This window comes from Mauremys reevesii, linkage group 8 (assembly GCF_016161935.1).
Source record: "Mauremys reevesii isolate NIE-2019 linkage group 8, ASM1616193v1, whole genome shotgun sequence".
NCBI classification, from domain to species: Eukaryota; Metazoa; Chordata; order Testudines; family Geoemydidae; genus Mauremys; species Mauremys reevesii.
Genome location: NC_052630.1, coordinates 80,019,936 through 80,032,805, shown reverse-complemented (window position 1 = coordinate 80,032,805; position 12,870 = coordinate 80,019,936). Strand labels below are relative to the sequence as shown.

Here is a 12,870-nt window from a genome sequence, read left to right as displayed (position 1 = left end):
CATATTCATGTTAATACACTTAGGCTATGTCTACACTGGGGGGCGGGGTCGACCTAAAATATGCAACTTCGGCGTATCTTAGGTCGATTTATCTGGCCGTGAGGACGGCAGCGAGTCGACCGCTGCCATTCCCCCGTCGACTCCGCTTCCGCCTCTCGACATGGTGGAGTTCCGGAGTTGACAGCACAGCAATCGGGGATCGATTTTATTGCGTCTACACTAGACAGGATAAATTGATCCCCGATAGATCGATCACTACTCACCGATCCGGCGGGTAGTGTAGACGTACCCACAGACTTTAATGAAAAGCCTCTGTGCTTATCATGGAAAAAAAAACCCACAATCTTTGAAACAATTCACTTGAATTTACACAGGCACTTGAGGGTCACTGCACTTTAAAGTTACTTTATTTCATACAGTAAATAAAAGGCAACAAGTGGTTAATATAATTTATGAGCACCTATATCTTTCATTTCAAAGGCTTTGTTATGGCCAAAGGCCATATGCAAAAAGTTATAAATACATAAATATGAATATATCTAGCCATTTCAAGAGCTCATACTTCCATGACTCCAAATTTCAAAAATTCTCATCACTTTAAGATACATGGGGTCAAATTCATCCTTGGTGTAATGAATGTTGCCAGTTATTCATTAAGGGCCTGATGCAACTCCCATTGGAGTCACTGGACAGGCTCCTATTGACTTCAATAGGAGCTGGACTGATTCTAAAGGGCCAAGGCCAACATTTTCAAAATTGTGTGCATAAATTTAGGCTCCTAAACACATTTTTTGGCACCTAAATGTCTGGTGTGGCTTTCTAAGGTGCAGAGGACCCAGAAGCTCCTGCTGAAGTCAATGGACCACCACTTTTAAAATGATCAAATTGTATGCCCTTTTAGTTAGATAGCAGTAACTGAATTTTTATTTCTCATGGGGATAAAAATATTCAACATTAATTTACCATAATTTAGATTTGGTGCGATGAGATCTTATTGCAGACTAGAAAATTCTGCCTGTGAAAAAAGTGCTGTTCTGTTTAAAATGTTTGTAACAGAATTAACAGAGAGAAATACTACTTCAGTTAAAAAGAGCTTTTACACTGCAGAATACTTAAAGGTAAACCCATTCTTCTTACATGTGTTTCACAGGTTTTCCATGCCTCCAACTTCTGTTACTTATCAAAAATATATGTGCTTTAACAAGGAATTTCCCCCTTTATATTCCAATCTCTCCTCTATCTCATCTTTGTAGTGAAATCAAAATTACATCAATCATTTCCACTGTAACAAATTCCTATGATAAAAAGCAAAATTATGGCTTCACTGCAACAGCAAGTAAGTGGAGAAACTGGGCTTAGAGGGAGAAAGTTTGTTTAAAAAAAAAGAACGTAATCAAGAGAAGCAGTGAGGAAACTAAGTTCCTGGCATCAGGAAATGATATTCGTATTAATGTTTTCTTTTTTTCAAATTTGCTGCAGCGTGACAGACCCCGCTTCACAGAAAATATTTTGAAAGGACAACTCTGAATATAAAATGCCAAATTAACTGGTAATATAATGGCTCATTATCCACCATGGAGAACGAGCTGCAGCTGTTGTGTGGGGGCAGTTGATTGTCCAATCCCCTCCCTCTCAAAACAGTGGGTGTCAGCTAATGGCAGTCTATTTCTGAAAGTAGCCCAGCCACTACTTTGAACCCTAATAACTACTTAAGGCTGGATGTGCTGAGGAACTACCTCTTGTCTCTTACAAGAGGCTAAAAGTTTTATTGTAGCTCTTTGCTCCATAGGCTAGGCCTGTTGGCAGGGTTTCGAGTTTGTAATAAAACTGTTGCCTGGTCAGTAATTTCAAAATATGATGAGTCAGGGATGTCAATCAAGGGTGTCCTTACGCTATCACTGAATTCTATAAAACATCTAATTCATCATGCTAAAATTTCCTCTCCGTAAACAAAGGCACATACTACAAAGGAATTGCTAAGGAACTTAAAACAGATTTGTAAAATATGGGCTTTACTGGTATTTCCCTAGCACTGAGACAAAATATCCATATGCCATATAAACAGACTGCCAAAACATTACTCTAGTGCTACCTCACTAGTCTCCGGACTGTTACCAGATGTCCTGGTCTGTGGGGATCTTTTTTCAGATGATGAGCCTGGAGAGGTTGTTTGAAGGCCAGAAGAGGGAGTTCAGGAAAGATTTATTTCAGGATGGGGTCCTCATCAAGTAAGGGTTGTAGTAGTTTGATGATACCATGTATGGGTTCCAGTGTGGGGTGGTAGGTGACAACTAAGGGTGTGCAATTGGAATGGGTTTTATATCTGTACTGAAGCAGGTTCTCTCCAGGTATTGGGGTGGTCCATTCCATGATGCGATCTACTTCTCAGGTGGAGTGTCCTTGTTTGGTGAAGGTGGTTTTGAGTATTTTAAGATATGTATCCTGGACTTTCTCCTTGGAGCATATTCTGTGGTATCTGAGTGCCTGGCTTTAAATAACAGATTTCTTGGTGTGTTTGGGGTGATTAATGGATCTATCAAAGTAAGTGTGGTGATCCGTGGGTTTCTTGTATAGAACTGTCTTTAGGGTCCCATTGAAGCTGATCATTGTGTCCAGGAAGTTGATGCTAGCAACAGAGTGTTCCAGAGAGTGTTCAATGGGTGGGTGGTGGTTATTGAAGTCATGGTGGAAATCTATGAGGGAACTTAAGTCATCTTAAATATCATTGATGTATCTCAGATATATCATTGGTTTCATGGTGCATTTGTCCAAAAAAATTTCTTCGAGTTATTATCTGTTATCTATATCCAGGTACTCAGATACCATTGACTATGCTCCAAGGAGAAAGTTCTGGATAGACACCTTAAATCACTCAAAACCACCTTCACTAAACAAGAACAGTCCACTAGAGAAGTAGATCGCATCATGGAACAGGCCACCCAAATACCCTGAGAGAACCTGCTTCAGTGCAGAAATACACCCCCCTCTGACAGCACACCCCTAGTTGTCACCTACCACCCCATACTGGAACCCATAAGGGGTATCATCAAACAACTATAATCCATACTTGATGGGGACCCCATCCTGAAAAAAATCTTACCTGAACCCCCTCTTCCGGCCTTCAAACAACCCCCCCCACAACCTCTCCAAGCTCATCACCAGATGCAAGTGCTCCACAGACCAGAACAGCAACTCAAAGCAACACCAGATCCTGACAGAACAACAGATGCAAAACCTGCAGGTGGTATCTCCACTATTACCATGATTAACACCCCCTACAACATACCTTTCAAGATCCATGGGTCCTACACATGCTTATCACAACATGTGGTGTACCTCATCCAGTACACTAAATGCCCCAGTAACAACTGTGTGGGTGAAACCAGACAATCACTACAGTCTCGAATGAACTCACACAGGAAAATGATAAAAGACAAAAACACCTTATCACCTGTGAGTGAACACTATATCTGACCTATCAGTCCTCATCCTCAAAGGAAACCCGCACAATAACACTTTCAAAAGGAGAGCCTAGGAACTTAAATTCATAACTTTGCTAGACACTATAGCCTTGTCTTCACTACAAAGTTTTGTCAGCAGGGGAGGTGTACAAACTACAGAGCTACTTTGGCAGCAAAACACTGCTGTTTTGCCAACAAAATAAAACCACCTCTATGAGAGGCGTAAAGCTTTTTGTGGCAAAGTTAAAGCGACAAAGTGTCAGGTCAGTGTAGTCGCTGCTGTTTGTTTTGTCAACATAACTGGCTTCCATCAGTATCCTACAATGCATGCAGTGACCACTCTGCTCACTGTTTTGATCTCTGCTGCCCAGAAGGCATGCGTCCCTCCCCTTTCAAGACTCCAGGACAGCTGAACATGCTGCTCTGCTCTGGGAACAAAGAGCAAATCATTAACTTGGAATGCTCCTGTTCTGCCCTGCACTAGGAACACAGCAGCAGGCAGACTGCTGTTGCAGGGAGTGGAGGGTGGGTGGGGACTGCTGTGCTGTTTTCAGGTTCCTTAGCATTCAGAGCTCAGAGCTGCTCAGGATGCCACCCCTGGCAGCGGAGGAGGCTGTAGGAGAACTCAGGGGGAATCACAGAACCGCAGGCAGGCAGAGCGGGTTGCTTTGAGAGGGACTGCTGTGCCGAGCAGGGCCGGGGGGAGACATCGAGTGGCATGTCCCCCTCCCCTGCCTCAGGGTAGGTCAGTTGGCCTGCTGTCTCCCCCGCCCTGGACACACCACTCTCCTGTCTCTCCCCACACCACTTCAGTTGAAAAGCAGCTGATAATCTACTAGGATGTCCATGGAAAGATGGGACTGAGAAATCTGCATCATGTGACACTGTACCTGCCCCACGAGGCATTGCAAACTCTTCCAAAAGCATCCTGCGGCCAGTTGCACATTGGGATAGCTACCACAGTGGCCTCCTCTCTGCTAGTGTGGATGCACTCTGTCAACACAATGAGCATAGTGTGGACATGCAGCAGCAGTTTTAATTAAAGCAGCTTAACTCAGGGGGGAGGGATAGCTCAGTGATTTGAGCATTGGCCTACTAAACCCAGGGTTGTGAGTTCAATCCTTGAAGGGGGACGCTTAGGGATCTGGGGCAAAATAAGTACTTGGTCCTGCTAGTGAAGGCAGGGGGCTAGACTCAATGACCTTTCAGGGTCCCTTCTAGTTCTATGAGATAGGTATATCTCCATTTAAAAAAAAATTATTTTATAACTTGCCAACAAAACTTTGTAGTATAGACAAGGCTCCTCCCCACTTTTTGTACTATGACTACAGGGATACTAATAGGGCACTTCACCTTCAATGTTCCCATAGAATATGTGCTAACTACTTATGCTAAACTGTTCAACCTCATATTTAGCTGTGACAGTCTGAGGGCATGGCTTCACTTGCAGAGGCAGAGCACTGTGAGTTAAACTAGCCTTCGGAGAGCACAGTAGGGAAAGTGCTGCAGTCTGTCCACACTGACAGCTGCTTGTGCACTGGCGTGGGCACATTTGCAGCACTTGCAGCGGCATTGGGAGTGGTGCATTATGGGCAGCTATCCCAGCATGCAAGTGACTGCAACGTGCTTTTCAAATGGGGGGTGTGTATGTGGGGGGGAGAGAGAGTGGGTTTTGGGGGGGCTGAGAGCATGTCAGCATGCTGTCTTGTAAGTTCAGACAGCAGCAGACCCCCTCTCCCTCTGCTGCTCTCTCTCACACACAGCATTCCACACTAATTTGTCTTGGAGCATACTTATCTGTCTCAGCAAATAAGCAGCCGGTTGTCAGAAACGGAGCTTTCAAACAGCATATCCGCATTCCTACAGTCAGTTCAAAACAATGACAAGGGGATTATCGGACGTTTCCGGAGGCTGGTCAGAGCGCAGTAATACAACATCTCATCCACACTGGCACCACGGCGCTTCAGCAGGGGCGCAGCAAACATTATTCCACTCGCCAAGGTGGAGTACCAGCAGCGCTGTAGCTGCGGAGTCAGAGCAGCGCTCTATGTGCCTTGCCAGTGTGGACGGGTAGGGAACTAGTGCGCCCGGTGCTCCTTTATTGCACTGTAACTTGCAAGTGTAGCCAAGCCCTCAGTACCTTTCCCAGACCTGAGGAAGACCTCTATGTAGCTCAAAAGCTTGTGTCTTTCACCAACTGAAGATATTACCTCATCTGCCTTGTCTCTCAAATAAGACCCTCATCATTATCTCAAAACTGCATATTGACATAAAACTGATACTTAAGCCTTCCAGGTCCATTAGTCACCTGAGTTTTATAGTGTTCAGCAAGGTTTTCCTGCTGCTTTACTTTTTCTTGCAGATTTAAGAGTTCAGCTTCAGCCGAAACAGCGTTGTCTTCCAAAGCAGCAAGTAAAGCCTAGATTAAAATACACAGAAAATAAATATTTTATTCTTTATAGGCAATACACTTTTTTTCTGATAGTGGAGAATTAAGAAATCAAAGCACCATCAGCACTATTATATAACTAGCAATTAAACTACTGGTATTTAATTGTACATGATTACATTTTGTTATTTTGCATGTTAAGTAACTGTGACAAACTCATTTAAATCTGTCAACTTTCATTCATATTTGATCCAGAGTAGAAATACTATACAAAAGACATAAATCCTGTCATTTTAAAGACAGACTGAGTGTGAGTTAATCTAACTCTAGGGCAAACCAAGATTCAATCAGCTTGATTCTCTGGCTGACTAAGATGCAGGCAAAATCAAAGAGGCATTTGACAGTCTTGATTTTAAAAAAGAAAAATTTGGAATTATTTTCCAAGTTGGAAGGGCTGTTGGATGTCAAAGACTATAGGGGATAATAGTCACTATACAGAGAACAGACTATTACACTCCCCCCAGGTAGTGGAATATATTGATCAAACAATATATTGTTGAATTGCCTATGTAACCTTGACTGGCATGTCTGATATGATGATGAATTCTGGAACATCTTTATAGTCTGTGACCACTTTCAACATTAAAGTACAGGGATCTGAAAGGATAGCAGTGACGTACTTGAAACCAGAGAATGTGATTCTCAATATATGTCTACACTTCAAGCTAGGAGTGTGATTCCCAACTTGAGGAGAAATACTCGCACTAGTTCTGATCAAGCTACCATGCTAAAAACAGAATGTAGCTGTGGCAGCACAAGCAGTGGGATGGGCTAGCAGCCCTGAGTATATGTCTGGGGTCTTGGATGGGAACGTACTCGTGGCAGCTAGGCCTTCTGCTGCTCATGGCTACACTCTAGTTTTATCATGGTAGCTTGTTCAGAGCATGAGTATTTCTTTTTGAGCTGGGAATCACACCCCCAAGCTCCAATTTCAAGTGTAGGCATACTCTGAAAGGCTAGAAGGACAAAAGGAAAAAGTACTTTCTAGACATGTTTAGGTTTTTTAAAACTTTTATTATAACTAAACGTAGACCAGATATTATGTATGCTATTTATTTTATTCTGAGCTGATCTTCAAGGAAAGTGTGGGCCCCTTGCTGAATGAGGGAGGGAACCTAGTGACAGAGGATGTGGAGAAAGCTAGTGTACTCAATGCTTTTTTTGCCTCTGTCTTCACAGACAAGGTCAGCTCCCAGACAGCTGCACTCTGCAGCACGATATGAGGAGGAGGTGACCAGCTCTCTGTGGAGAAAGAAGTAGTTCGGGGCTACATAGAAAAGCTGGACGAGCACAAGTCCATGAGGCCGGATGCACTGCATCCGAGGGTGCTAAAGGAGTTGGCCGATGAGACTGCAGAGCCATTGGCCATTATCTTTGAAAAATCATGGTGATCGGGGGAGGTCCCAGATGACTGGAAAAAAGCTAATGTAGTGCCCATCTTTAAAAAAGGGAAGAAGGAAGATCCAGGGAACTACAGGCCAGTCAGTCTCACCTCAGTCCCTGGAAAAATCATGGAACAGGTCCTCAAGGAATCAATTCTGAACCACTTAAAGGAGGGAAAAGTGATCAGGAACAGTCAGCATGGATTCACCAAGAGCAAGTCATGCCTGACTAACCTAACTGCCTTCTATGATGAGATAACCGGCTCTGTGGATGAGGGGAAAGCAGTGGATGTGCTATTTCTGGACTTTAGCAAAGCTTTTGATACAGTCTCCCACAGTATTCTTGCCAGCAAGTTAAAGAAGTATGGGCTGGATGAATGGACGGTAAGGTGGATAGAAAACTGGCTAGATGGTTGGGCTCAACGGGTAGTGATCAACGGCTCCATGTCTAGTTGGCAGCCGGTATCAAGTGGAGTGCCCCAAGGATCGGTGCTGGGGCCGGTTTTGTTCAATATCTTCATTAACGATCTGGAGGATGGTGTGGACTGCACCCTTAGCAAGTTTGCAGATGACACTAAACTGGGAGGAGTGGTTGATACGCTGGAGGATAGGGATAGGATACAGAGGGACCTAGACAAATTAGAGGATTGGGCCAAAAGAAATATGATGAGGTTCAACAAGGACAAGTGCAGAGTCCTGCACTTAGGACGGAAGAATCCCATGCACTGCTACAGACTAGGGACCGAATGGCTGGGCAGCAGTTCTGCAGAAAAGGACCTAGTGGTTAAGGTGGACGAACAGCTGAATATGAGTCAACAGTGTGCCCTTGTTGCCAAGAAGGCTAATGGCATTTTGGGTTGTATAAGTAGGGGCATTTCCAGCAGATCGAGGGATGTGATCATTCCCCTCTATTCAGCACTGGTGAGGCCTCATTTGGAGTACTGTGTCCAGTTTTGGGCCCCACACTACAAGAAGGATGTGGATAAATTGGAGAGAGTCCAGCGGAGGGCAAGAAAAATGATTAGGGGGCTGGAGCACATGACTTATGAGGAGAGGCTGAGGGAACTGGGATTGTTTAGTCTGCAGAAGAGAAGAATGAGGGGGGATTTGATAGCTGCTTTCAACTACCTGAAAGGGGGTTCCAAAGAGGATGGATCTAGACAGTTCTCAGTGGTAGAAGATGACAGAACAAGGAGTAATGGTCTCAAGTTGCAGAGGGGGAGGTTTAGGTTGGACATTAGGAAAAACTTTTTCACTAGTAGGGTGGTGAAGAACTGGAATGGGTTACCTAGGGAGGTGGTGGAATCTCCTTCCTTAGAGGTTTTTAAGGTCAGGCTTGACAAAGCCCTGGCTGGGATGATTTAGTTGGGTTTGGTCTTGCTTTGAGCAGGGGGTTGGACTAGATGACCTCCTGAGGTCCCTTCCAACCCTGAGATTCTATGATTCTAATGATTCTCTCTTCACTCTTAATAAATCTTGTTTTTAACTGGATCTCTCGAGACTTACTGTTTGGGAATTTCACACAGAAAGTCAGATGCCTTTTCAACTATGTATGCAGCAATAAAATGACTTGAATGGTAAAGAAGCTTTCTTGTTACAAACTGGATTGCAGTATTTGTAGATCAGATGACATATGAACTAGGCATCTTTTGATGTAATTAACAATTAAATAATAATTGTGAATATAATCTTTGGAGGAGTGGGATGAAAAGTGGCCACCCACAAGCCCCAGTGATTGGTTTTTCAGTGTGTAAAGCTTTGGTTTACAGGAAAAGGCCACAATGGATATCCAGGATCAAGAATATGAGCCACAGAAAAAGAGTAGTAGGATAGGCAGGAGCAAAACCAGCAAAGGGAAGTCCTAGAGACTCTATCAAATTGTGCCAAGCAAGTTTGAAATCTCCCTAACTTAATTTGAAACTAGCTATTAAAAGTGAACTCAGTTCCCATGTTTGGAACATTAGTAAAATTTTGTTTCAAGTTAAAAGGATAACTGTTAGTTAAGTAATCATGAAAAGGATGGAAGGTAGTGTGGTTAAGATACAGGACTGGGAGATCAAAGATCTATTCCTAGCTCTGCCAGAGATTTCCTGTGTTAACCTATCAATGTCTCATTTTCACCAACTTCAAAATGGGGATGAGAATACCTACTTCACAGGGGTCTTGTGATGTTTAGTTCATTAATACCTGTAAAGCTCTTTGGGGTCCTTGGATGGAAGGTACTGGATAAGTGCATAGTTTATTAAAGGAGGCCTCGAGATATTAAAAATGTATAGTAATAACAAAATTTGAATTAAATCTAGGTACTCTTTATTTTAAAATACATCAGGTATCCAGGGTTATTCTCATACTGAACAATGAAATGATATAACAATCTACCTTTAATTTTGCATTTTCAAGACGAACATTTGCACTTTCTGAATTGATAGAATTAAGCTTTCCATTGATTTCTTCATTTGAATTTCTTCCACAATCTTGTATTTTTTTCAGGTCCTCCAAAACATTTGTGATCTGCCTTTATTAAATAAATCAAGAACTTTTGCAGCAACTAGCATATAGTACTTTTTAAAATTTAATTTGCATATTATGTTCCTCTAGCAGCTATTGAAAAGTTTGTGGGGTTTTTTTTGTTTTTATTAAAGTAACTCCATATATTTACACACCCCAAATGAGCAACAACTGGAGAAGTTGGAAGTTCTTCAGCTTTTCCAATAAATGATGTAATAAGATTAAAGGATGTGAAATGGGGTTAGAACAATTGTAAATAAGCTGATTAGATGGAATGCACAGGCACTCTTCCAATGCAAATATCAGATTATATATATTTACAGTCCAAGACATTATGATGCAGAATTTAAAAAAGGACTGCCAAATTAAAAGCCATCTTAAAAAATTTTCTTCCGAAGGTTAGGAATACCACCTTCAACTATTAAAAGTAAACCAATTCTACTTTACTTTTCATCATTTATACCAATTTACTTTTTGTACTACAGTCAAATTAGATAATGAAAACTGTCTAATCAGATTCACTTCTGTTCACAGACAGTTTAGCTTTCTGGTGCTCATTCACTGGCATAGTGCCATAGTTTTTGCTGCAATGTTTAATTCTAAGCAAAGAAACGTTTTCTTTGAAATTTAAAAAAAAACGAGAACGCTTTCCATGAAAATTAGGTTTTCTGAAACTCAAAAAACTAAAACCCGTAAACTTAATTTTGGCCCTTACAAACATGTGAACATTCTTCTTTAAACAGCTATTTGACAAAACAAACATTCTGCATGAAACCCAACTAAAAAGTATAGGCAGCAGCCATTAGTCTTATTTTACGTATTTATGACAAACCTATTGGAAATACGAACTGTAGTTCAAACCATAAAAATGTGTAAGGATATTTCTTACCATATGCCAAGGAAAAAGGCATTTTTAGGTATTCAACCTTTTTCTATTATATATTTTAAGATTTTAGGGAGTTCTGTTTTGTCTGTGAATACAGACAAATAGCATACATGTATGCATTCGGGGGCAAATCCCATCCCCCATCTCCATGTATGGAAGGTCCATTCTGTAGTGGTCCAATTCACTGCAGCAAAATTGTGAGTAGAAAGCCAGGAGTCTATGCAGGGAGGTTCTTCTGTGCTGCTGTCGAGGCAAGGTTTGACAGTGGGGCTGGAGAGGAGAATCCCTGTTCTATCAGTTACTACTCAGATCCTTCAGCTATTCCCCCCCTATGGGGTGTAACCCAAGTAGAGCTTATAGCAGCTCATAGCCTGTAATTGCAGCCACTGCTGGCAGGTGAGAGGGTTCCCTGTGTCAAGCACAGTAAGCCCCTGTAGTCAGGAATGATGTAGGAGTTACAACTTCCATTTTAACTAGAGAGTGTGATCCAATGGAGAGAAGGTGATAATGCTAAGATATGTTCCATAGTTGAAACATCTAATTCTGAGCACCAATTTCCAAGTTCTGAATTCTACCTGGAATTTTAAATAGTAAAAACATGTATATGAAATTAATATTATTTCTTATTCATTTGCAAAAAGCTTCAACAGTTTAACTTACTTCTTCAGAGTTTCAAACTGAACCTCTAACCGAGTCTTTTCTTCTACAGCCTTCTCATGATGATTTTTCCAGACACTGGAAGCTGAAAGTACTTCAGACAATTTGACTTCCTGGAGAATATACAAAATATAGATCATGTAACATAAGAACTGCTTTTTAATTTTGCACAGTTCCTAAACACAAAAAATATTTTAACTTAAAGCAGCCTTAAATCACACCTCAGTAGTATAAAATAATGTAAACTTAAGCTTGCAATCTCAAGAAGAGAAATTAAAATAATTTTTTAAATGAGGTAATTTAAATATATTAAATAAACTTGAACTACAGAATTATGAGTCCCTAGAACTGAATCAGAATTAAGCAATCATGGTGTTTTCAAGCTGCAGTCTACAGCAAGACTTCAAAATTTGAGCTAAAATGCTTTCTTAAAAGAAATATTTTCGACTGTACTAATCTCTGAGACATAAGAATGACATTTTAAAATCAGAAATCAAAATAAATGCCAAAATGAAATTGAGTCATAATAGCAAAATGTTGTGAAAAAGAAATAATAGCTAACTAAGAGTTTCAAACACAAAAGAAGAAAGATTAGATTTTGTGGTTTATTTAATGGCAGCTAAGTTGAGCTTTTCAAAGCAGTGAAGAGTTAGCTACACATTTCATTAAAATTAACTGCTTTGGAAACCTTCACCTTTAACTTCACAATAGGAAAATAAAGAGAAAGTACTATGACAACACAAAAAAACTGATATTGAAGTTTGACAAATGGCAATTAAATTAATTAATTAAAGTGTCCAGTACAACTGAATGTCATCATGAGAAAACCAAGTTGCATTGTGTGGTCTGAAGGTAAATTAAGCCCACAAAGAAAATTTAATTAGATCCTGATAGAACGACTAGGCAAATGTATGTCTACAATGGTGTAACATGCTATGAAATGGTATGACAAAAGCATATTCCCACCTTTTGGGAAGTGCAATGAAAGGAGACCAAGTTTTAAATGTACTCTAATGGACCAATTGATTCCATTCAGAATTGTAAGCCACCGACTCCAGAAAGATCACTCCCAAAAGTTTTGATCCTCCTGGCCTTATGAAATTTAACATTGGTGAAAAAAAGGCAGCAAGAGGCCCTCAACAAGGTCTGAGTGACAGCTGAATGAGAGGGTTCTAACTTCATTTTCAAAGCTCTATAAAATTCAGAGCATATAGCTTACAAAGAGAAATTTGAGCATCTACATGACATGCTGCCTGCTCGATCCATTTTAAAAAAAGACAATGGCTGAGTACTAAGACATCAAGATCCCAATCCTGCAATCTGATCTGTGTGAGTGGACACTTGTGCCTATTAACTTCAGTGTCTATCCACACAGCTCAAACTGCAGGATCAGGGCCCACCTATGAATGTAAGGGAACAAGCTTCTCAATGATATTTAGTGATTAATGTGCATGACTCCTAGTAGCATTAACTGGCGTATACCATACTGAAAGGAGACCAAACCCCCTAGAGCAAAATTACAAAGTG

At 41.1% G+C, this 12,870-nt stretch overlaps 1 protein-coding gene across 20 annotated transcripts in view; it reads right to left on the bottom strand.

The window, feature by feature from the left end:
• ODF2L (outer dense fiber of sperm tails 2 like) overlaps positions 1-12,870 on the bottom strand; it is a 56,682-nt gene that overhangs the window by 23,456 nt on the left and 20,356 nt on the right. For all 20 annotated transcript variants that reach the window (XR_005583792.1, XR_005583791.1, XM_039485461.1 and 17 more), the window contains 3 exons: positions 11,347-11,456; positions 9,672-9,807; positions 5,770-5,880 (listed from right to left, as the gene is read on the bottom strand). Coding sequence is in view for 18 of the 20 variants with exons in the window: in XM_039485461.1 (XP_039341395.1) it covers positions 5,770-5,880; positions 9,672-9,807; positions 11,347-11,456 (357 nt within the window). In the remaining 2 variants the exon portion in view is untranslated. The remainder of the gene's footprint in view (positions 1-5,769; positions 5,881-9,671; positions 9,808-11,346; positions 11,457-12,870) is intronic.